The following is a 23790-nucleotide window of genomic DNA, read 5'->3' as shown; positions in this document are numbered from 1 at the left end:
TATGCTAGTTTTAGAATAAAACAGAACTACTAGGCTACATTATATTAACGCAACGAGCTTCTTCTGTCAATTCGGTGTGATATAGGCCACTAACTTTAGCAAAAGCACGTTTCATGCGTTTGAATGAGACTAGATTTCTTGTTTATTAATACGCTTGGCAGCTATGATACACTCCTTTTTCCAATCGATAAAGAATATGATTGTAATGGCTTCTGCTGTTGACTTGAGTAAACCCGCAATGACAACACCAAACCAAACGCCAATTAAGCCCCAACCGCGTTCTGATGTCAGATAAAGGCCAATTGGTAAGCCAATAGCATAGTATGACACTATATTAAAGCATGCCACAATATGCTGCTTGCCAAAGGCATTGAGTGTACCAGAGAGTACGATGCCAAAGCCCTATATAATGGAGTGTTACAATTACACATATGGAACGGACCCTTGTACATACCATGGCGAAATGAGCAAGACTGCCAACACCCAACAGCTCAATCACGGCATCAACGACTTGATCATCTTTGCTAAATGTGTTTGCAATAGTTGATCGGTTCACATACAGCAAGACTGAGTCGATAAAAACAAACACAAGCCCAACAGTACTAGCTAACATGACACACAATCTCGTCTTTTTGGGTTGATTGGCGCCTAGATGATGCCCCAGTCGAACCACCAGAGCAGTGGTAAGTGCGCTATACGAAGGGTCAGTTAAAATTGATATGCTGCCCGTTTCATATTCTACCTTGGTATCATGAGGAAGAGCGAGATGCAACTGATAACAACTGATTGTGCGGCTAAACTTGTTTGACCCAGGACACCTGTGATGATAGCACACACTTCAAAGGCCCAGTCCACAGAGACACTCAGCATCCCAGGAATACCTAAATTTGTACATTTGAATTATTAATTTGGCATGAATTTTCGCATTGCTCTGTTTGTTACCTAGTTTCAGAAATTCACCCCAATGGCAAAATGCTTGCTTTGTGAATCCCGGCCAGAACTTTTTAGCGTCGGTACAGATAAAGATAAACAGAATATAGACTGACAGCAAGACAGTTGTGATAAAGACATTATGATATGCCGCACCAGCAATGCCCATCTGCATATAAATGAGGAAAAAGTAGTTGGACACAATGTTGATGGGGAATAAAAGCATGATGAGATACATGGTAACCTTCATCTCACCTATGAAAATCAGCATTGTTAGACAGTAGTTTATCTAAATAGAACTGCACGTTACCCAGGCCCTGCAAAAATTTTCTTAATGCGACAATGGTAAAGACCGAGAATATATTGGGTATAAAAATGAGGATATATTCATGCGTCTTTCTAGCCAGTTCAGGTGATTGACCCATGGAAAGGAGAATTCGTTCCGAATAGCACCTGCAAGATATTAGATTTATCATTCCATGCTGCAATGCCATCATATAGGCAGATTACCATATTGCTGTAATAACAGCACCAAATATGTACATGATTGCCAATGCTCTTTGCAATATGATGCCTACAGTATGAGGGTTACTTGCTCCTGTGAAAGCTTGAGCCACAAGAGTGTCGATCGCTTCATGTGATGTCAGTGCCTAGTAATCAAACGAATGCCATGTCCTACCTGTTAAAATGCCCATACCAACAGATAAGCCTGCTACCGTAGTGAAAAGATTGCCCAAACTTGCGGCTGCCATGGCCTCTGATCCAACTTTTCCTAAAAACCAGACATCAACTACCTTGTTTCCAACGCCCAACAGGAAGGTAACGATCAATGGCAGAGCAAACCTGGAGATAGCTTGCAATTCCTGCTGAATTTCTCCATATCTCTCATAGTAGTGCAAGCTTCTCTCCCGGGAGAAGGTATCAATTGTGTTTGGATAGGCAAATGACATCGCATTGATCACCGGCGGGGGAGCAGGAGGAGTAATTGATCCGTGATTCCTATGCTTCATGGATGTCTTATCCTCTCCACTAGAGATTAATAGCCCCTCAGCTTCTTCTTCATCGTCCAGCGCTCTGTATTTGTTCCAGAAAATCAAGGGGAAATTTACTAATGTAGGTAACCGCAACATTATGATAGCAAAGAGAAAGCATGAGCAGGATGAAAATCGCCGATATTTATAGCAGAATCTCGAACTTTTAATGACAAGTTCATGACGCTTGACAACATTCGAGAAAAAGATTCTCCAGGGCCTTGTTGTGGTGATGGACAGGTGTTGATTTGTTTTTGTCAAAATAAGAAAGATGTTACAGAATTTCATAACAAACAATGACAGGCTTTTTCGTTGTCATGATGAGATGTGTGCTGCCTTATAGTCACCTATAGCACCAAATTACTGTCAATTGATAGATCAGAAAATCAAATCAATATCCGATCAGGATCTGATAAAGTAGGCAAATTTTGGAGCATTGCGTCCTATTGAATATGACAAAAGGCAGTAGATAGCACACTGCCCATGCATGTGTCTTCTTGAAACAGGATATTTACTTTTTCACCCTATTTTTGTTTGTGATTAATACACACGCACTTGCCGAAATTCGTGTGTGATACAGGCAGAACTGAATGCGAAATGGATCTCAACAACAAAACAACAACGCGAGCGCGCTCTCATCCCCTTACATTGTACAACGGCTCTCTACAAATCCACCTTTTTGTGTGACTCATTCCGTTGAAATGATTGATTATTCCAGGTTGAAGGGAGCTTTACAGGAGAAGAAAAAAGAGAGAGGGGGGTGGAATGAAAAGCTTTTTTTTTTTTCTCCATTTCCTTTCAAAAAATCGAACACCATATTCATTGCTTAGCCTTATAAATATGACGACGACGAAGAGAACTCGTCAACATGCCCAGGTTGATGTAAGAATGCGTTGGCTGGCAATAGAGATTGCTTCTAATATGTTGCCACTAAATAGTATACGCTGGGTATGTGTTTACTCTGTAAAGGCTTCTTGGATTTTGATCAAGAGGGGAATAGACGTGAATTATTGAAATGCTCAGATTGCCATCAAAACGGTCGGTAGGATTACGATGAGAAATTTCTTGCTGTTGCTATGAAAATCATGAGGGCGAGAAATTTCACAATGAATATAGAGAAATACAGCAGAATTCACTAACCAGTTTATGATAATAGCCCATGCTATTTGTTGCGAAATGAATAGTACTTCAGCTGAGATCGTGAAGACATATGATTGGCAATGCAACGACTGCAAAAGTTGCCTAGTTTGTCAGTCCAAAAATGACGAAGTATGACAATAATTGAAAATTTCTTCTCTTTGTACTGATATAGTTGTTGGATAGGGCAAAATTGTTATCTGCAACCATTGTGATAGAGGCTACCATACATTTTGCTGCGACCCACCATTAAAGCATATACCCAAAGGTAAATAATTTTCCTTTTGATCTGACACGTTTTTCTACATTATACGCTGAAACATGGAACTTATGTTATTCTTGGGGTTTCTCATATTATTTTTAGACGATTGGTATTGTAAACAGTGTTCAAGCATGCCTTCTCCTCCTACCTCTTTACCCTCTCCGACCATCAGTTATAATCAGCCCTTGACGCCATTATCAGACAACAATCAGCCAAATCATCATCACCTTCCCTCACAAACATCTTACAGATTACGACAATCACCAGCTCACTCAGCCAAGTTCATTGAGAGCATCACTTTGCCTAAAACAATTATGACAAAATATACTCCAAAACGAAAATCTATAAAAAGAAAGGCTTCGTCCAAATTGCAAGATGAAAACCACAATAGAATGGCAGCAGAATCCGTGAAACTACGTCTCAGTCTCAAGGAGACCTCTGCTCAATCAGCAAAACGAAAGAGAGGCAGGCCAAAAGTCAACAACAAAGCTTTGGAGGAAGAGGAGCTGTTTTACAAGACATTTGGTAATAAGCTGACCAAAGCCGAGGCAGACACAACCCGTGGCACACCAAATGAGACCGATATTGCAGCATTTGAGAAGGCAAGAGCGAAAGCAGAGGTAGCAATTAGGTCCCAATCCACTACTGGCCTGTATACTGACATTCTCTCTTATAGAAATCTTTGGCGGCAGCAAACGCATCTCAACCACTAATTCCAACACAAAAAACGAGTAAATGGGAGCCAATGTTAGATGTGCCAAAGATTCGCCATATTTCATTCAATGACTATCTGATTGACACATGGTATGTCGCGCCCTATCCAGAGGAATATAGCCAGAATTCGACGCTCTACATCTGCGAGTACTGTATGAAGTATATGAAGAGTAGTTTTATTGCCAATAGACATCAGTTAAAGTGCAAGGTTAGACACCCACCAGGCGATGAAATCTATCGAGACGGCAATATCTCAATATTTGAAGTGGATGGAAGGAAGAACAAGATTTATTGCCAGAATTTGTGTTTGATGGCCAAGATGTTTCTCGACCACAAGACTCTTTATTACGACGTGGAGCCATTCTTGTTTTACATCATGACCGAATCTGATGAAAGAGGATGCCATTTCGTGGGGTATTTTTCCAAAGAAAAGCGATCCTCCATGAACTACAATGTGTCCTGCATCTTGACAATGCCTATTTTTCAGAGAAAAGGGTATGGTCAATTCTTGATTGATTTCAGCTATCTATTATCAAAGAAAGAAAGCAAAACTGGAACCCCTGAAAGACCTCTATCTGATCTTGGCCTGCTCAGCTACAGAAGCTATTGGAAGAATGTCTTGTTTCGCGCATTAGAGGATAAGGAAGGTTACATTAGTATAGATGGTAAGATGCGTGTAGGCAGCATGTGTAGACCACATTATTCATACATTGTGTGTAGATCTAAGCAGTTCAACCAGCTTAACACCAGATGATATTGTATCAACGCTGCAAAACAACAACATGATTCAGCACGATAAAGTCAAGGGAGAATACTCTATCGTTGTCAATTCACAGGCCATCAAAAATCACCTTGCCAACTTGCAAAAGAAGGACTATGCCCGCGTGAATCCAGAAAAGTTGACATGGACTCCGTTTGTTCTTTCAAAAGATAGATTGGCAGCACTTTTGGGACAAACAAAAGTAACTATCAAGAACGTAGATGAATCAACAGATGTAGATGTCGATTAACACCCACTTTCCATCCCTCTCGCCCTTTTATCTAAAATCAACACTTGTAGCATTTCTCATAACTATAAATATTCCCATTTTATTAACATGTAAAAATTAATTTAAACCGTAAACAGGCCTCCCTCCCCTCTTAATGTAATAATAATAATAAAACATTTGCTTGATATATACATATTTATATATTTTTCATTTTCATTTGACTTAAAAAAAAAAGTTTGATAGCAACTTGAGAGAGTAGTCTCCATTCTGTTAACTATTCTCATGTTCTTTACAAAGAAAGATCAAGAGAAATAGTATCCGCAATAACTATAACTATGACCAGTGAAATAGCAATCCCTAGAGCTTCTGAAACTCAAACTTTGTTTTTGCCAAAAGATAGAGAAAGCACGTTAACCAGAGGCAACGCATCTTTTATACCCATTACAGGTATAGCTCTCTTAATGAAAAAAGAGCCACGATAGTCTGGAGACCTTCCCTAACGTAAAAATTGCATCGAATGATAAACATTCCAGTATGTATAATTAATTAACGTCAAGTGCAGATCTTCTCTGTTGCTATAAAGAAGAAAAAAAAAAGCCATTTCGTGTCTACATTTGGTTTATATACCATTGAAAAATTTTTCAATACGTGACCGGCAACCGATGTTCCTTTTACTTGACATCTAGAATCTCAAATCATGGCTTTTGTGGGCCTCGATGGTGATGCAAACTCGGCTGTTATTTCTAGTCATTCGTTGCTATGAAAACTGTGGCTAGGATAAGAAAAATACAGCTGTAGGGTTGATAATTTGATGCCAAATACGCTTTTACATTTGCAATCAATGTCCACGACATTTAGGCATGTAGTAGTGGGTTGTATCACTTTTTTAAGGTTTTTTATGGAGGCAGCTAGGACAACATCGAGTAACGAGGCACAAATCCATGATGGCTGTTGAAAATCAGAGCAATCAGCTCATTTCTATACAAAAAGCTTGGGTTTCACAGCCAGTGTATCGTTTCAACATGTATCAAGCTTTCTTGAGACTATAACATTGCATCTGTTTATGGATTCTACGTAGAATATCTCCTGATTATCGCTGCCAACTCGATATTTCTGGATATCTATCTGAGCACGATGTTTATTTCTCATACCATGAGTTTCCATTTGATCCTGTTTACTGAGCTAATTTGGAGATTGATTGCTCCGTGTTTAAGACTCTGCGTACCTTTATCAAGATTGATAGGCCAATTTAAGCGGCCTTGTCACAGCAGAAGCAAACACTTTGTTTGTAGAATAAAGTGATTTGACATTTCTGTAACAAATGTCGATATCTATATTGCAAAGAAGGTTTCGTACAACATTACATTCGGTATCATCCTATATATCCACCACAAATCAAGGAACGAAAGATGATATATGTCGGATGTAATCATCAAAGCAGCAGAAATAAACATCCGCATGTAGGTGAACTAGCAAAGAGCACTGCACTATGGATCAGGCGAATGGCAAGTATTTAAATGGCCTTATCATCAATGCGTATATGTAGCAAGCTGTCAAAAAACAGTGTATACAGGCTAGTGGAATAGACTCAAACAACCGCGAAACAATTTTTCATTGACTGATATACCAGAAACATCTGATTTTTATTTTATTTTTTTGCAATAAAACTCTCACAGATTTTAATTATAAAGCATGATATTTGTTACTCTTTTGTTTAGCTGAGGCTTTTCTTTCCTTCTCTCATTAAAATATGCCAACTACCCAAGAACTGTTGCCTGTTATCCTCACGTTGGCTGCAATTGTGGCAACCTACTTTTATCTGAATGCAAAAAGTAATGCAGAGCAAACAGCAGCAACCACATAAAATAATAACCGTTATTTTAGGGGAAATATTGAACCCCAAAGTATTCAAGAGCTTCAAGCTTATCGAAAAGATTCCAGTATCACACAATACCTCAAAGTAAGCTCCAGGTATCGCCCATTTGCTGAACTCTTAACTTACATGTTACAGATATCGTTTTGAATTACCAAAACCTGACGATGTACTAGGCCTGCCAGTGGGCTCGCACATTGCTATTATGGCTGAAATCAACGGTAAAAGAATCTCGAGAAGCTATACACCTACAACACCTGAAGAAGATAGAGGCCATTTTGATCTTGTTATCAAGGTAGTCTATATCTCGTCATGATGTTCGGAAACTCATCTAATATGTATCACCTTGTTTAGTCTTACCCTACAGGTAACATTTCGAAATTGATGGGTGAATTAAAAGTTGGGGATTCAGTGGGCATGAGAGGTCCCAAAGGAAATTTTGTGTATAAAAGCAACATGTGCAGAGAAATTGGCATGATTGCAGGTGGAACTGGTATCACACCTATGCTACAGATCATCCGACGTGTCTGCAACGATCCGACAGACAAAACAAAGATCAGCCTCATCTTTGCCAATGTGACAGAAGACGACATTTTGTTGAAAAAGGAATTGGATGAAATCGCAAAGGCATCGCCAGATAATTTTCAAGTACATTACGTCCTCGAAAGACCACCATCAGAGAGTTGGGATGGAGAGGTTGGTTTGGTGACGAAGGAAATGATTGAGAAATACTGCCCAAAACCAGCAAAAGATGTCAAATTGCTATTATGTGGACCATTGCCGATGATAAAGATGTTGACTACCGCCACAAATGAACTCGGCTTCCAGAAACCAAGAGCTGTCTCCAAGATGGAAGATCAGGTATACAAGTTTTAATTTATTTTCTGGACACGCACCCACACACACACACATCATACATCATCTATTCACATTCACATCATTGCTTCATTACAACAACCATCAGCCTTTTCCCTGAATTCAAATTAAAACTATTTATTACACCCTATGGAGTTGTGTTGATGCATGACATATGTACAGCAGTTTATTTACAAGAAAATAACAGGGGTATAGCATCTTGGGATAAGCACACTAGTAAATGGAGTCTGCCTTGAATTTGCTCGTCAATTTGGCTATACAGTGACCAACTATGGGTAATGTTATCTGTAGTTCACTCCAATCATCAGGCCAAACTGCCACTACTCGCTCTTCTTCTATGAACTTCTTTGCGTATTTTCGAGATTTGATATAGGCAAGTGAGAATGCAAACAAACACTTTTCCTCGGGCATTTCGTCCATGCTATTCAACAGTTCTTGATCTGGGTAGCTTTTGATGGCATCATTGTTGGCAGCAGTAGTCGTAGCATCATTGGGTGTGGAGTCCATGGACGGATCCGTAGTCTCCTCCTTCTCCTCGTCCGCTTTCTTTGCAGATACCCATTCATCAATATCATCTTCATCCATACATGTACACCAGGCGAATAAAACATTGCCCTCTATCCAGCTGTCAAGAATCCAAAATAAAGCCGCATTGGAATCCTTCTCTTTGCACATCTGAGCTATGTTTCCATATGTCGCCACTACACAATCTTTGGTTGGTACTTTCTCATCGACAACCTGATAAAGATACATTACACTGAGCATTCATTGCATTTTCCCATTTCTCGTGCGCTTCAGTCTCTTGTAAGATAGTTCTGAGAGCAACAGCTGTGATGCCTTCTGATTTTATGCGTCGAGTTACCGGCTTGGGCGCTTGTTTGACGACAGAGTTCAGGTTCTCAGTAGATGTGGGTATAACAAATTTGAAATCAGAGATGGGCGGTAAATGTGCATCATTGCTATCGTTGTGTTTGTTCGTTGATGCTGGTGCTGGTGCTGGTGCAAGTTCTATATGGTTTTCAGTCAGTGAAGGTGGGGCTTCTTGTGTGGAGAAGGTTGATTTTATGCTCTCTGCTATATCGTCATCTTCAAAGTGCACAATTGTCTCTTGCGACATGATGGGTGATTCTACATTGGAGATAAAGGAATGAACGCTGTGTGCTCTAGTCAATGTTTGGATATCGTTGAAGTCAATGAACTCTGGCGGGAAGGCCAGCTGCGAATTATCAGAAAAATTGGATATTACGCTGTCTGTTTGGGTTGCATTCTTGTTACTTGAGATATGATCCAAATCAAATGTAAATGGTGCCATGTCAAAGTCGCCTATTTCAGATATTGCCTCAGACCATGCATGGCTGTTTTGAGTATCAGAATGGAGCTCAAACGACGATTCTTGTGTGCTTAATGACAATGCTTCCCCATCCTCCACCGTAATGTTGCTTCTCTGTGTTTGATTAAATGGCGAAGATAAAAATGAATCAAAGCTGGAATAGCCTTGATGGAACTTGGGCTTTTTCTTTGATTCCGTAGCATGCTCCTTCTTTGCCTGCATTAGTAGTTGTTAGTATTCGATAGATGTTTCCAGTGATAAATGGCATGCCTGCGAGAAGAAATCCAAGATGCTCGAGTTTTGAGAGCCCAACAGCTTTGGTGAGCCTTTTCTACGTTTGCTGCTCTATAGAACAGAAAGTGAATATAAACCCTAGATAGGGCTCCATAAGTGTGATAATTACGATTCTTTTAGACATGATAAAAAAAAAGAGAACAGAGTTTTAAATTGGAAAACACGATAAACAGATGCGTCTTAAATCGCATTGCTGCGCATGAAAAGCGTGGCATTGAAAATTTTGTAGTTTACAGGCTGTATAATGGTTTCTTTTGATAATTTATATATACAAAAATGATGCGTGTTGTGCTATTCAATGCAAGAGATATAATATAGTATAATTGGAATAATGCGCTTTTCGTCTAGAAATCAAATTGGCCGCGAAAAGCATCTAAATTACGGTAATCGCATTGAGCAGCAAGATCTTCACGGCTTATCCTGTATAAAAACATGTGAGATACTCAACTATAACGCACGCATGAGTCACGCAACTTACATGTACATCAGCAATCGTAGGCTGTCCCAAATGCCATCACTGGTGCCATTGGGTATATCAGCAGGGGCTCCAGTTTCCAATGCTCTGGCTGCTTCTCCAGCTGAAAGTGCTGCTGCTCGTTGGAGATCCAATGCTGTCAACAAGTGTTCTGCCGCCTCCTGATGTTGTCCCATATTCATACAACTGATGGCTAAATTGTATCGTGCACGCACAAAGGATGGGTTGATTTGCAGTGCGTTGAAATACATCTCCACAGCACCCATGCTATCGCGAGAATTGGCCAGCGTTGCGCCTACTTTATTCCACAGCTGGTAATCGTGAGGTCTACTGATCAAAGCTGCCTTGAAGCAATCCACTGCCTTGTCATACTCTTCAGACATGTTGAACAAGACACCCAAGCCAACCTGAACATCTGCGTCCATCTCCTCGCCAGGTGCTGTGCGTGCTGCTTCCAGAAATAGCTGCGTGATATAGTTGTGTCTCTTGACTTCGTCCGTGTAGTTTTGACCCAATTTCTCTTGCAAGATGTGCTTGTACTTGGGGCTATTGGCGATCCACTGTTCTAGACAATTGTAGGCATCCATGCGGCAGTGCTCATTGGTATAACTGACAGCCAGTGCCAACCATGCGTCAAGGCAATTGGCGTCAATAGAAACTGCCTTCTCCAATGCTGTAATAGCAGCTGCATCGCGCTCATTTTCTTGCTGCTTTAGTCCAAGTTGCTCCCATGTTTTCGCATCCTCCGGATTGAGTTGAGCTTTTGCTTCTAAAGCCATAATTGCATCCGCTAATGTAGTATGCATGGCGCTGTCAATAGCATCCTGACATTGCAAATAGGGATTATCCGTCATGTAATTGTATTTTTCGTATTCAGGGTGAATTGCTCTGTATCCATAGGGTTTCCCATCTGGTTTAAGTCGATTCCATTCCTTTTGAAAGCCTTCCCACTCGGTATTTAGTTCGGATTGTTTACTGTCAATGCTCTTTTGGTAGCGTTGAATCCATTCATCTTCATTCTCTAGGCTTTTCGAAATAGATTTCATCTCTTGAGCGGTCAGATCATGGTATTTACTAAATTCCTCTGACCAATCTTTGACATCCAGCATATGGGAGGATGATCTTGGTATAGGGCGTATTGGTCTCATGGGTTGCTGTCGTATAGCTTGCTTGTTGCTGGTGACCTCCCATGTCTCATGATCAGCAAATTCCTTGTCCCAATCCCGATGGTGTTGAGTACCTTCGCCTACCTGCTCAAAGGCACGCTGAAATGCTAATTGCTCTTCGTCGGAGGAGGGTGTCGATGATCTCTGCATGTAGGAAAAGTCATCTGCCCACTTTGAATGAATCGGTGGTGATCTGCTGCTGTGTCTTTGATAGATCTGCTCGAATTCCTCGTGTGTATTTGGCATTGGGGAAGAAGGCTGCGACAGGCGAGCACTGCCTGATGTGAATTCCCGGGTCCAATCTTCTGCAGAATGCTGCAAACTATCCAGATGCATAGGAGATGGCTTTTGAAACGGGCTCGGTACATTTGTTCTGTCAATTTGCTCATTTTGAAAGAACTCATTTGCCAACTGCTGCACGAATTAAACTTTTTGCATCTATGGAAAAATGTGTGTAACTTACATTGTCGCTGCTTATTGCAGGACTTTGTGAATAAGGGCTTCTAAAACTGGGAGACGCCTGCTGGAGGGTGTGAATACAGTGGCATCAATGCGCTTTGTAAACATACCTTTGATCCCTCTCCTTTCTGGAAATAGCGCTCCTGTACCGTATCAATGTCAACGAAAAAATTTCTCTGCACTTTTATGCAAGAAGATGATAACTAACCTGTTGCAAGCTTCTATCTTGACCAAAATGCTTTGCCAGACTATTCAAACTATTGTCAGGACCGCATTCGGATCCAACGCCAGTTAGTTTTGAAAATGCCATGTATCTCTAGTTTGTGGGTAGATTTGATATCAAGGAAAGGAAGAAAAAGAAAATTAGCTGTGCGTTTCTTATTTGGGAGGAAAGTGTGGATAATTATTAAACCCTTGGGGTTTGAAAATTCTTTTGCTAAATCATTCGAATTTCTTACCGTCATTTGGATTGTAGTTTGATTAAGAAAGAAGAAAGAAGAGCACGTAAACACCAAAGCAATAAACTGACTAAATAAAATCGACCTTTTTTTATTCATGTAATAAATATCTTGGGTTACATCCAACCTTTTGATTGCTTTTGAAAATTGCACAGAGAGAGTCTCAGCGGTGTACTCATCTAGTAGACTGAAACAATTTTGATCTTTGCCAATCTTGATGGTCTCATCTGATACGGATCTTTCCAGGTCGACATTGGAAGTCTTTCTTGCTCTTCATATTGATACAAGTTGGCGATAAAACTGTTTGTTACCCACGCGTTGTAACGCAAACGCTTTTGAAAGCAAGTAAAGGGCTCAAATTAGAAAAAGCTTATGTAATTTCATTTTGAAAAGAGTGGGATTTACTCGGTTATGCATTTGTTATTCAGGCAAAATTTACACCTGATAATGTTACACTCCACATAGTTTAGAAGATTGAAGACTGACATTTGGAGGACACACAGGTATTCTGCAGCATCAACAACATAAAGTCACTATACCGTTCATTGTAAAAAGAGCAACAGTAGGTGGTACTCACATTTAAAACGTTTTTTATTAGATTAAGTTTGAATTTTAGTTGCACTTGGAACGACCAAGCAATATAATGTATAATTTAGGTTTGAAATGAATGAAAGACTGATATAAAAAAAATGTCTAATTCTAGGTAGAATCGACGGACCCTGTAGAGTTCTTTGTGTTATCATGAACAATTTCCACCTGTTGGTTATTCAAACCAAGTTGACTGATATCATAGCCATTAGCAATGAGGTACTCGCGGAAATCAGCATCTTCCTCAACTAAACCATCGGGTCCAATCTCTGGAAGCAAAAACCAGGCGACAAAACTTGCTGCAATAGCGATACCACTACCAACCAAGAAAGGTCCACGATAACCTCCCATTGCTTCTTGCATAGGCACGAAAGCTAGAGTACCTACAGTAGCACCTACTTTACCAATAGCAGCAGCAATGCCGTAACAAGTACCTCTAACAGCGGTGGGGAATAACTCCATACTGTTCAAACCCATTGTAGGTCCTAGTGTCAAAAGGTTAGCACAATGCTCAAGCATTCAAATGTCATATTCATTATGTATTTACCTGGACCGTATTCACCCAAAGCCAAGAAGATACCGTACACGATGATGAACATTGGCATACAGTTCTTTGATAATGGTTCATAAACACCACCCAAAATCATACCAACTATACCTTGAGCGAGCAAACCAAAAGCTAATGTCTTTCTACGGCCAATTTTGTCAACAGAGTAGGCACCAGCAACACAACCAGGAAGGTAGAAAGCATACAAGAGGATGTTCCATGCAACGACGTCAATTGTGGACTGGCCATTAGCTACACTGTCAATGATAACCGAAGAAAATACACCATTGGGGTATGAGATAAAGTCATAAATGAACCATAAGCCGGATGTGAGGAGAAGACGGAACCAATAACGCTTGATGATAAGCAAATAAGGTACACTCTTTTTCATGGCGCTAGTGCGATATCTTTCAGAATCTGCCATCTTGAGTCGGACTGATGTGACATTATATGATTAGCACTGTAACAAAGGGGTAACGTGATGGATGACTTACAATAAAGTACAGACAATGGTGGTAGGATACCAAGACCAAGAGAGAGACGCCAAACAGGCTCCAAATTATCCTTGAAAATAGCAAGCAATATCACAGGCACAATAGCTGAAATCACATAACCAAGATCAATGACAAAATTAGTCACCTACAAACAGAGCATTTAGCGTTCAGTAACCAGCAGATCCGCTAATTGCTCAAACCTACCATGACAAACAAACCACCACGCTTTCCAGGAGCTACTTCATCAGCAGATTCACCGGCAGAAACAGAGCTGCATGGGTATTCTCCGCCCACACCCACACCGAGGATACCTCTTGAAATAATCATCATCCACAGCAAGCCATCAACTGTAGTTCCGCTTGAAGCACAGGATAAAGCAGCACCAAGGATGACAAGCAGAGTGGTTGCAACAAGCCCGATTTTACGACCGACTCGATCAATGATAAGACCGAAACCTAAAGAGTGTTTGATGGAAAATCAAGGAAAGTCAGAGAAAATATTCGAACTGGATCTATAGGTTTCAAATTACTTTACCTAGCTGACCTACGATAGCACCCACAAACATGGCATACGACAGACGAGACTTCATATCAGCATTAAACACGTCAGGACCATAAATCTTGCCCAGAAACAGATTCACAAAACTGATCACACCGGATTGATAGCCATCCGATAATAAAGCAAATCCACTGAACAGTACATTAAAGTAGGAGGCAGTTCTTGATTTGGGTTTGTTGACTAGTCCATCCTCACTGTCTGAATGGATTGAGCTTGCATTTGCACTATGATCAGTATGCCTGGCGCTGTTAATCACTTTTTGATCTCGATCTGGAGCAAGATCCACTACTCGTTCGTCCACAGGGGGCTTTGGAGCATTACCATCAATCATAGTATCGCTTCCAGACATTGGTATCGGTATTCTGAGATTGATTTAAAAAAGTAGGTGTGCAAAATGTGTAAGGGTGTGAGTAAATAAATGAAAGAGAAGAGAGGAGAAGAAACAGCTAAAAGATGTGACCTATGAATCTGTTCTTTTATATATATTTTTCCCCATTCTGGAATTTATTTACCTTCTGATGATCTGATGTAACCTGGACATTTAGGTCAAATGTCTCAGACTATCAATCAATTATTATAAGGAACCTGCTTTTTTTCTCACAACAAATGATATCATGCACGTTTTCAGCATTTATGCTAATTTTTCCAACTTGAGATCAATAATTTTATCATATGCTTTTGTCTGTTACTTCTTGAGGACCTATAATAATATTTGCTCATCTTGTCCCACCTGTAAACCTTGATCTATCAATTTTTTTGTAATTTCTGCTACTAGTAGCTATACTCGCAGGGAGCTTTGGGGACGCACGTGCGAATGAGTAAAGAAATCCCGGCGATAAATCGTAATTTCTTCTAATTGGCCTTGTGCTAGCATTCGATACCCGATTTTCTGTAAATTTCCAGCGTCGCATCTGAGATGCAGCAGTGCCCCTCACAGATCCAAACGGTAGTAGAACAGTGAAGTGGTTTTACAGGGCAATTGCTGTTTATAGTCATATCATACCATCTCTGATTCATTTAGCTCAGATTGTCCTTTAACAGTAAGTTCTTGTCCTCAAACCTTGTATCATCATTTAGTGCGACATTCGTACCTCATACGCATCTAAAGATACTAGCAAACAAGATTGATGAATAACGACACATGCAGATTCTTCAAGAGCCAATAATACCGGCTTTCTTTACTCATGTGAAACAAAAGCGTGAATCTTGCATTTGCCATTATATACTGACATATCAAATATCACTGTGATGGACTACTCGAGTTTTCGATGCCACAAATTTTGAAAGCGTACTAGTAAATCAAGAGTATGGTACTCAAAGAATATCGAGAAGGCTTCCGTGTTACGTGAATATGAGCTGAAAATTGACATTCATGATGAAATAGATACTGTACAGCATCATGGCCTTGGTTGAGACACCCGGAAACGTTAGGCGATAAAGCTCAAGGTTAAGAAACAAGATTTGCTACCGTTGATATTTGAACCTGTGTCCCGTTCTCTTTTCAAATAGTTGCAATGTTGTGATGGAGCCTTTACTAAAAAGCATCAATATGCCTTGTTTGTACTTATTATCATAGGTAGCCATGTCTAATTGCAACTTTTATTCCTTGGCCTTGATGGCTGCAAAAGAAATAATGATTGACTTGATTTCTGAATTAAATGTTGTGTGCATCTTATAGTAATGATGGTGAAAAGAGATGCGGTGGGGCGTAGGTTTAGCAAAGTTCTCGTATAATGCCATATTCTGCGTTCCTTCCTAAACTCCCAGATGCTCTCGAATTCATGTTCATCCACAGCTAGGTAGGTAAGCCCTTCACAGCAAAGGATGCCAAGCGTCAGAAATAGTTTATCTAAAAGTTGTGTCGTAAAAATCATTGCTTGATCAGTACAGTTTACAAGTGCGCCTATGGAGCCTTCATCACAGGGATACCGAGACAAGAAGAAAGCATTTGCAGTTCACACAGCTGGAAAATAAGACTGCTGTTACAAATCGATTTTGGTTTTGTAACTGAATCTCTCTTTTTTTGTTGTAAATTGCCTACACTATCGTATAAACTACGTTTCGCTGCTTACTATATTGGATTCTACTTCTGTTTCTACTAATTGACATTAAACTCTTAAATGCTTCTTATATTCGAATATACTCTGAATCCTATCTCAAGAATGACAAATCAGTTACCACTCAGCCTCGTATCATTTTGACAGATATATATTCAAACTCTTAAACATCTCTCTTTCCTAATGGAAGCACACAAATGGGAAGCAACTCCACATTACCCATCCTTTCATCCTCTAGTAACATTATCAATATCATCACTCACCATATTTCAACAACAAATATAGCTTTCCAGCTATAAAAACTGTTCAAGCTTTTAGGATTATTAAGGGTATCAAAATCAATTATAGAAGGGTCAGTCCTTCATTACAAACTATAGCATATAGAAACAGAATTCAGGACATATAATTCATAGAATCAATTTAATATAAATATTCAAATGATATCAAACAATAAGATCTTATCTTATTCCTACTTGAAAATTATATCTATATAGCTCTATAGCTCCTTAACTTTGTTATTTCATTGAACTTATCAAATATAAGATCCCTTGAATCCTTTGTATACATTAACGCATTGATTCATTGTACTCTATCTACTATTATCACTTTATTTACACATCTCTTTCTTTGCTTTCATATTCCTTACTAGCTGGACAACTATAAACCTGGTGCTCATTTCTATAGACGAATCTGCTTTGGCTATTTATCTATATACTTACTCTATTATCACTCTTACTATTCACACTGCATTGAGCCATTTTGTAACACTACTACACACACTGCTATTTCAAAATTTAACAAAAAAAATTGCTCATTAACAGGGTCGAACTGTTGACCTTGGCGTTATTAGCACCACGCTCTAACCAACTGAGCTAAACGAGCATCTCTTTCCGTTTTTCATCACTTTTTGCCACCCTCTCCGTAAAAAGTCTCCTTAGAATCACGAAAAACGCTATTTTCCCAACAATCAGCAATTCAATCAACTCCAAAACTATACCAGTATACTTGCCTTTAGTCTCTGTCTATTGTGTTATAGTTTCAAGTTTATTGAACATCTCCTTCATATTTTTTTGGATCTTCAACAATTTCTAAAAAAATAATCAGCAATATGCCCGAGTTTCAGCACCCAACTGATATGAATCAGGTTACTGTTATCATGCAACAGTTACAGCAACAACTTGCCTCTCTTTCTGAACGTGTTAATCAACATGATGGTATTTTGGCTCGTCTCGATGCTTTGGAAAAGGAAAACCAAGCCTTGAAAAAAATTTTACACGACAAGGATCTGGTCATTGAAAAATTGCAAGCCACGTCACAGGATTCTGTTACAAGCACCCCCATCAAGGGGGCATCTGGATCCACCACCTCTGCTACTGCCACCACTGATTCTGGTACTATTAGCTATTCTGCTATAGCTAAGAAGGCTGCACATCGCCCTGATCCAACTAAAGCTACTAAGAGAAAGTTGGCTGCTGGTCGTCTCTTCAAAACGTCTGCTGCTAAGGGTCCCCAAGGATACCAATATGTATATATTGGTAGATCTGGCAAGATCTTACGCTCTGAAATTCGACGCACTCTCAAGGCCATTGGGGTGGATACGTCTCGTATCCTCGACATCAACTTCCCTGCCTCCGAAGCTATTGGTATTCTCTTGCATACCCAATATGTTGCTGAATTCTTGGCTCTGCTCCGTGCAAGTGAATCGGAAATATTGGAGGATTTTGACCCGTTGAATCCTGCTAATATTGCCGACCCACAATACGATGCCTACTCTGAACACGATCGAATGGATCTCATTGCTGAGATGGTCAATGCTCGCAGCGTAGATGCTCTGTCCCACATCCGCCCACTTAATGTGAGTAGTGTTGGCCGTTGGTTCCTGGATCTTGGATGGATAGGTCAAGCCGAACTGGACGAGGCTGTTGCTGGTGCTATGGACCGACTAAAGGAAAAGGACCCTAAAAAGGCTGCTTTCTTGTTCAAGCGTCGCCGTGATACTTCTACTGATTCTGAAATGGAGATCTAATGTCTCTTAACAATGAATCATGGTCTGGTAATTTGAATAATGTGTCTGTCCCCCCGGTTTTTGTCTCTCTCTCTCTTTGGAATGCGAATGGTCTTCGTCAAACAACAGTTCATGATGTTATTTCTCATATTGTTGATACTCATGTTCTGTTTGTCACTGAAACTTGGCTCACTTCTGGTTCCTATCCGATTGACTGGTCTCAATACCACTTGTATGGTTCAAAAGTACCTGGTGCTTTCAACCGTGGTTCTGGTGGTATCACTGCTTTTGTCTCTCCTTCTTGCCCCTTTACGGTCTTCCAACTCCCTTCATACAATCCGCACACTCTGTCTCTCAAGGTTGGCACCCTAACGGTTCATTGTGTTTACTTTCCTCCACCCTTATCCTCTGATAAGGTGCTCTCGGCCCTCAGCTCATTACCTATGACTAGGGATACTATTCTCTGCGGTGATTTCAATGCTTGGTTGGGTCCTCTGACTGGTGATGCTATCTCCAATGCTCGTGGTAATGCTCTCAAACCTTGGTTTGACGAACATTGCTTATCTGTGCTTAATGCGTCTTTGGCTTTTGGTGTCAAGACTTACTCTTCTTTTCGGCAGCAGCAAGAATTGAGTAGTATTATCGATTTGTTTCTGACAAATATTGGTGATGTTGCTTTGGTGAACCCTCAACTGGTGGTTGAGTCTGATCTGTCTCTTGGTTCTGACCATCGATTGATGTCACTTACTTTCGGGTATGTGCCACCTCTCGATGACACTGTGGCTCCTGGTGATTCTGTTCTGGCTCCTCGGCGGCAATGGAAGCTCTCGAAATTGACGAAAGAGAGGCCTTTGGGCCTACTCCGTGAATCCTTTCGATCTTCTGTTGCTCCTCTGGTTGTTACTCTCTCTGGTTTGGTGTCTGCTCCTCCTGGTACTCGTCCCGACATTGATGCACTCAACGGTTCTTTGAACCAATGTTTGTATGAATGTTTGGATAGCTCAATAGGTGTGAAGTCTGGCCGTCCTGGCCATTGGAAGAAATACTGGACGCAAGAGATCCAAGACGCGGCTACTGAACGGGATCGTCTCTACAGTCGATGGCGGTATGCCCTTGGGTATACTAAGATTGATTGTTGGGTCTTATACAAGCAAGCTCATCGCCGTTTTCGCTCTTTGGTACAGTCTGCTAAGCGCAAGTCCTGGCATAAGTTCTGTGGTGCTCTGGAAAGAGACTTCTCAAAAGCTACTGCTGCTATAAAACGCATCAAGCGCAATAAAGAGTCTTCACCTACGTACAGTCACCCAGATGGTCCTGCTGCTTCTGTTGCTACTATGGGCTCTCATTTGGCTACGGTCTACGAAGGTGCTCTGTTAAATACTGCTTCTCGTCCTGCTCCTGTCACTCCTATGGTTTCTGACTTGCCTTTCTGTCTCCCTGCGGACATGTCTTTGTTTGATACTGATACCTTGGTACTGTGTATTAAACGTCTGCCGACTCACAAAGCTCCTGGTCCTGACCATATCAAGGCTGAGATGTTAAAAGCTCTGACCTCAGAAATTGCCCCAGTGCTCTCTCTGCTGTTTCACCTCTGCTATCAATGGTCTTATACTCCTGGTTTATGGCGCCAAGCTCAGGTGTTTCCGATTTTCAAGAAGGGTGATGCTTCCGATCCTGGTAATTATCGACCAATTTCGCTCACTTCGGTGGTGCGTAAGTTGTTTGAGTTCTGTCTCATGCCGGCTCTGGATGAACACTCCCCTGCTCTGGATATTGCTCAAGGTGGCTTCCGTCCTCAACGTAGTCCTCTGGATCAAGCCCTCTGCTTGCATGACTTGATGCATGATTACTTTCTGACTCACCGTCGCTATCCTGTGGTGGCTTTCTTGGATATCAAGTCAGCTTATGATACTGTCGATCGTAGGGTTATATGGCAAGCCCTGGCTGGTTCTACACTTCCTCGTCCTGTTCTGGGTCTTCTGATGAACATGTTTGACGATGTCTCAGTCTCAGTCTTGATTGCTAATCATACCTCTGCTGCCTTCTCTCCTGTTACTGGTGTACTTCAAGGCTCAGTACTCAGTCCTCATTTGTATTCGTTGTATATCAACTCCTTACCGAATCTTTTGCGTTCTGTTGATACTGGTGCTACGATGGTCAGTCCTCCTGGTGCTAGTCGTCCTATTGCCATCAATAGCTTGCTCTTTGCCGATGATGTTGCTATCTTTGGGTCTTTGTCTGGTGTCCAGTCTATGTTGGATCTTGCTGCTGAACACTCTGTCTGTCTTGGTTATAGGTGGAAGCCATCTAAATGTGCTGTGCTCGGTTCTCCTGCTGCCCTCTCTGATGCTCGTCTTACTCTCTACAATGAGCCGCTGCCGGTGGTAGATGAGTTTGTGTACCTTGGTATGCCATTTCGATATAAAGGGCTACATGCTCCTAGTATCTTGTCTCTGCGGTCCGCTGGTGCTGTCAAGGTTATGGCTTTGCTGAACTCTGTTGGTGTCAACCGTAATGGTTTCTCTCTGCTGCTCTGTTCTCGTCTGTACAAGGCTTTCGTTAGACCCAAGATTGAGTATGGCCTCGCTATATCTCATCTTGACTATCGTACCTTTGAGGCTCTTGACAAGCTCCAAAACCGGCTGGTTGGTATGTTCGTGGGTGGTTCCTGGTTCAACGTTGCTAAGCACATTACCTGTCTCCCTTCAATGAAACATCGGTATAATGTCTTGGCAACTAGGTATGCTCTTCGTTCTGCTACTCTACCTGAGGATAGTCTTGTGGTGGTTCTTCGTGGTGCTCTGTCGTACACTCGACTGGATCGGTACATCTGTGAAAACAGTTTGTATAGATCTCTGCCTGACCCTGTCCCTTCATTTGCTGGTCTCAAGGCTCACTTCTCTGACTTCTGGCAAGATCAGGTTGACCAACAACTGGCTGCTGCTACTACTACTGGTAAACATGTTCTGCTTCGTGCGTGCCGTCCTTCTGTCTCTCGCCCTGATCCCATACTCTACTTACCTATTGGTCGATCTGCTCGTAGTCGTTTGGTTCGTTGGCGTCTTGGTCGTTTTGCAAACATGCGTGAGGAATGTCCCTGCATGGATGGATCTTTCATCTCTCGAAATCACTTCCCTCAATGTCGTGCTTTGGATCGTGATCTGTGGGATGCTCTGCCTGCTGCTCCTCCTGGTGTACATGCCATTGACAATGCCCTGAACATGCTGCCTATAAGTGGTTCTGCTGGTCCTCCAGTATACTGGTCTGCGTTACTATCTTTGCTTCATGCAATCGACTGTCTGGTCCACCCTTTGGCTACTATCGCCCCTGATCCTGATCCCGGATCATTGTGGTTCTATCCTCCCTCTCATGGCTAACTGAGATGAACGTTTGGCCGATTGTTTTCTTTGTGCGGTGCCTCGGTGGTAAGTCAAATCAAAGTTCCCATCCGTTGGTTCATCCCTCAAGATCAATCGTGCCACTACAAGTAGTCTTCTGCTCTTTTACTGCCATCTCAAACTTTTTTCCTCATCTTTTCCGTTGTCTCTGTTGAGGTTTTCTTTCTTTAGTCTATATAGTTACTAGTTTTATGGCATATGCTCATACCGAGTGCCCAATTATAAAACATCGTATATAAATAAAAACAATCTTTAAACTGAGCTAAACGAGCACCTTTCTTTCCGCTAAAGAATTTTTTATATACTTTCATAGCCCGAATTATCTCGAAGATTCCTATAACCCATCATCTCTCATCAAGTACTTGCTATATCAATACCATAACCGAGCAAAACACTTTTAACAAGATTACACCTGCTGACACCCTTTCGTCCGGTCAAAAAAGGCCAATTTCAACCCTCTCTCCACCTTTCTTTGCTGCTGATATCTCTCAACATTTAAAAGCAAAGAAAATGCAACCTCAAGACCTCTCCAAAGCATCTCATTTCACATCCTCGATCGATGTTGACCCCAACTCGATTGACTTTGGTCTCACTTCCCTCCCACCTGCTTCGCCCACTGATCAAACTGCGTTGTCGACCTTTATGGTTGAGGTCAGACATCGTTTGAGCAGATTAGAATCTGCCCATGCTGAAATTGCGCAGTTAAAAACAGCCCTGGCTGAATCAGAGGCTGCTAGAGACGCCCTTGCGGCTCAATTGGCAGCTATCAACGCTCAATCCACCACCAATGTTGCTCCCACCACCATAGACGCTGTATCGTCGAACACTCCAACACCACCATCAACAACATCTGCCTCCAAGTCTACCCCCAGCTACTCCCAATCTCAAGTTACAACGCAACCATCTTTTGCTGCCGTCGTTGCATCCAATGCAGGTGCAAAGCGTAAGAAGAAGCCTGCTGCTCGTCCTCCTCCATCTGCCACCAAGGCATCCGCTACTCTTGCTCGTCTTTTTGCTCCTCAAAGTGATATACCATCTGGTTATCAATTTGTGTACTATGCTACTCCTGTCCGCCGTCGTCTTTCTGAGCTGCGTCGCCTTGTTCAAGGCGTAGGATTGAATAACTCTCGTGTGCTGGATATTCAATATCCTGTACAGAATGTGATTTCTTTCCTTGTTCACAACGACTATGTTCTCACCCTCACCAAAGCCATGCATCTACATGGTCGTGGCTCTTCTCCGTTGATTGACTTTGATCCATGTGATCCAGTCAATCTCAAAGATCCCAAATTTGCTTCTCTCTCTCGTGATCTGCGTGTCCAAAAGGCCATTGAGGTCGAAAACCTTCGCTGCCTTCGTTCGCTGTCTTTTGTCCGTCGCTCTGTCCGTGTTTCTGTTGCTCGTTCTTTTCTTTTGTATGATCGCATCAACCAAGCCCAATTTGATGCCATTTTGAAAGAAGAAATGCTTGCTCGTTCCTCCTCCTCTGCTGCTGCTAAACCACCATCCCGATCCTCTGATCAAGAGCGTTTAGCCAAGAAACAACGTTTGAGTTATCTTGGCTACCTCTTGCATCATGATGCTGAAACTGCCTCTCTCTTGGCTTATGCTGTCTCCCCAACTCTCTCTGCTACCAAGGATCTTGAAATGTCAGAGCCTTCTGATAACTGATTGACACCTTGTTGTTGAAATCGTTTTGCTCTCTCATTCCCACTCTCATTGTTTCTGTTTCTGCTGCCTTTGTGGTAGTGTCTGCATTCACTTTGTCCTCCTTCTCTGCTTCTTTCTCGTTTGGTCTTTGTCTCTCTACTCATTTTGCTAAATGCAAATGCCTCGTTTTCTCCTTTTTTTCTTGCTTTTTTTGTGCCACTGAGGTCTGTGGGTTTATTTTGTCTGTGCTGCTGTCTGAACATCGAGGTATCCTCAATTGCATGTCTCATACACCATAGCTTCTTATTCTCTACCCTTTTATCTCACTTGTTTTACTCCTTTTTCCTGCCTGTACTTCTTTTTTTTACCAGTTTAATTTTTAGTTTAGGACCTTTTTCCCTTTTCTGGACACTTGCATGTTGTTCCTGCATGGAGATCAAACTATCAATTTAAGCTTTTTTGCTGTACGTCGCTTCTCAGGACTTGCAACTAATGATCC

At 41.4% G+C, this 23790-nt stretch overlaps 9 protein-coding genes and 1 non-coding gene across 10 annotated transcripts; 5 read left to right on the top strand and 5 right to left on the bottom strand.

The window, feature by feature from the left end:
- Window positions 1-129: 129 nt before the first annotated feature.
- Window positions 130-2060, bottom strand: ATC70_004395 (uncharacterized protein; the record flags this gene model as incomplete). Its single annotated transcript, XM_064823698.1, has 7 exons — window positions 130-402; window positions 455-692; window positions 743-881; window positions 943-1185; window positions 1241-1383; window positions 1441-1561; window positions 1610-2060. The coding sequence occupies 7 exons, from the start codon at window positions 2058-2060 to the stop codon at window positions 130-132; spliced, it is 1608 nt and encodes a 535-aa protein (XP_064688523.1).
- A 1431-nt stretch (window positions 2061-3491) lies between these two features.
- Window positions 3492-5084, top strand: ATC70_004394 (uncharacterized protein; the record flags this gene model as incomplete). The annotated part of the gene is made up of 3 exons (XM_064823697.1): window positions 3492-3980; window positions 4037-4739; window positions 4795-5084. 3 exons carry the CDS (start codon window positions 3492-3494, stop codon window positions 5082-5084), a joined length of 1482 nt encoding a protein of 493 aa, XP_064688522.1.
- A 1729-nt stretch (window positions 5085-6813) lies between these two features.
- On the top strand, window positions 6814-7812 carry ATC70_004393 (uncharacterized protein; the record flags this gene model as incomplete). Its single annotated transcript, XM_064823696.1, has 4 exons — window positions 6814-6895; window positions 6948-7023; window positions 7075-7231; window positions 7291-7812. The coding sequence occupies 4 exons, from the start codon at window positions 6814-6816 to the stop codon at window positions 7810-7812; spliced, it is 837 nt and encodes a 278-aa protein (XP_064688521.1).
- A 213-nt stretch (window positions 7813-8025) lies between these two features.
- On the bottom strand, window positions 8026-9560 carry ATC70_004392 (uncharacterized protein; the record flags this gene model as incomplete). Its single annotated transcript, XM_064823695.1, has 4 exons — window positions 8026-8513; window positions 8569-9358; window positions 9413-9487; window positions 9546-9560. The coding sequence occupies 4 exons, from the start codon at window positions 9558-9560 to the stop codon at window positions 8026-8028; spliced, it is 1368 nt and encodes a 455-aa protein (XP_064688520.1).
- Window positions 9561-9780: 220 nt separating this feature from the next.
- Window positions 9781-11846, bottom strand: ATC70_004391 (uncharacterized protein; the record flags this gene model as incomplete). The annotated part of the gene is made up of 5 exons (XM_064823694.1): window positions 9781-9856; window positions 9915-11488; window positions 11541-11597; window positions 11647-11679; window positions 11745-11846. The coding sequence occupies 5 exons, from the start codon at window positions 11844-11846 to the stop codon at window positions 9781-9783; spliced, it is 1842 nt and encodes a 613-aa protein (XP_064688519.1).
- An 847-nt stretch (window positions 11847-12693) lies between these two features.
- ATC70_004390 (uncharacterized protein) lies at window positions 12694-14530 on the bottom strand (the record flags this gene model as incomplete). Its single annotated transcript, XM_064823693.1, has 5 exons — window positions 12694-13067; window positions 13130-13564; window positions 13624-13768; window positions 13828-14078; window positions 14158-14530. The coding sequence occupies 5 exons, from the start codon at window positions 14528-14530 to the stop codon at window positions 12694-12696; spliced, it is 1578 nt and encodes a 525-aa protein (XP_064688518.1).
- Window positions 14531-17046: 2516 nt separating this feature from the next.
- Window positions 17047-17120, bottom strand: ATC70_004389. Its single transcript has one exon. It is a non-coding gene; the product is annotated as a tRNA-Ile (tRNA).
- A 226-nt stretch (window positions 17121-17346) lies between these two features.
- On the top strand, window positions 17347-18264 carry ATC70_004388 (uncharacterized protein; the record flags this gene model as incomplete). The annotated part of the gene is made up of 1 exon (XM_064823692.1): window positions 17347-18264. The coding sequence occupies one exon, from the start codon at window positions 17347-17349 to the stop codon at window positions 18262-18264; it is 918 nt and encodes a 305-aa protein (XP_064688517.1).
- A 422-nt stretch (window positions 18265-18686) lies between these two features.
- ATC70_004387 (uncharacterized protein) lies at window positions 18687-21620 on the top strand (the record flags this gene model as incomplete). The annotated part of the gene is made up of 1 exon (XM_064823691.1): window positions 18687-21620. One exon carries the CDS (start codon window positions 18687-18689, stop codon window positions 21618-21620), a length of 2934 nt encoding a protein of 977 aa, XP_064688516.1.
- Window positions 21621-22151: 531 nt separating this feature from the next.
- ATC70_004386 (uncharacterized protein) lies at window positions 22152-23312 on the top strand (the record flags this gene model as incomplete). The annotated part of the gene is made up of 1 exon (XM_064823690.1): window positions 22152-23312. The coding sequence occupies one exon, from the start codon at window positions 22152-22154 to the stop codon at window positions 23310-23312; it is 1161 nt and encodes a 386-aa protein (XP_064688515.1).
- Window positions 23313-23790: the final 478 nt, after the last annotated feature.

Source organism: Mucor velutinosus (genome assembly GCF_035048745.1).
Source record: "Mucor velutinosus strain NIH1002 chromosome Unknown tig00001540, whole genome shotgun sequence".
NCBI lineage: Eukaryota > Fungi > Mucoromycota > Mucoromycetes > Mucorales > Mucoraceae > Mucor > Mucor velutinosus.
This window is presented reverse-complemented; position numbering and strand designations above follow the sequence as displayed.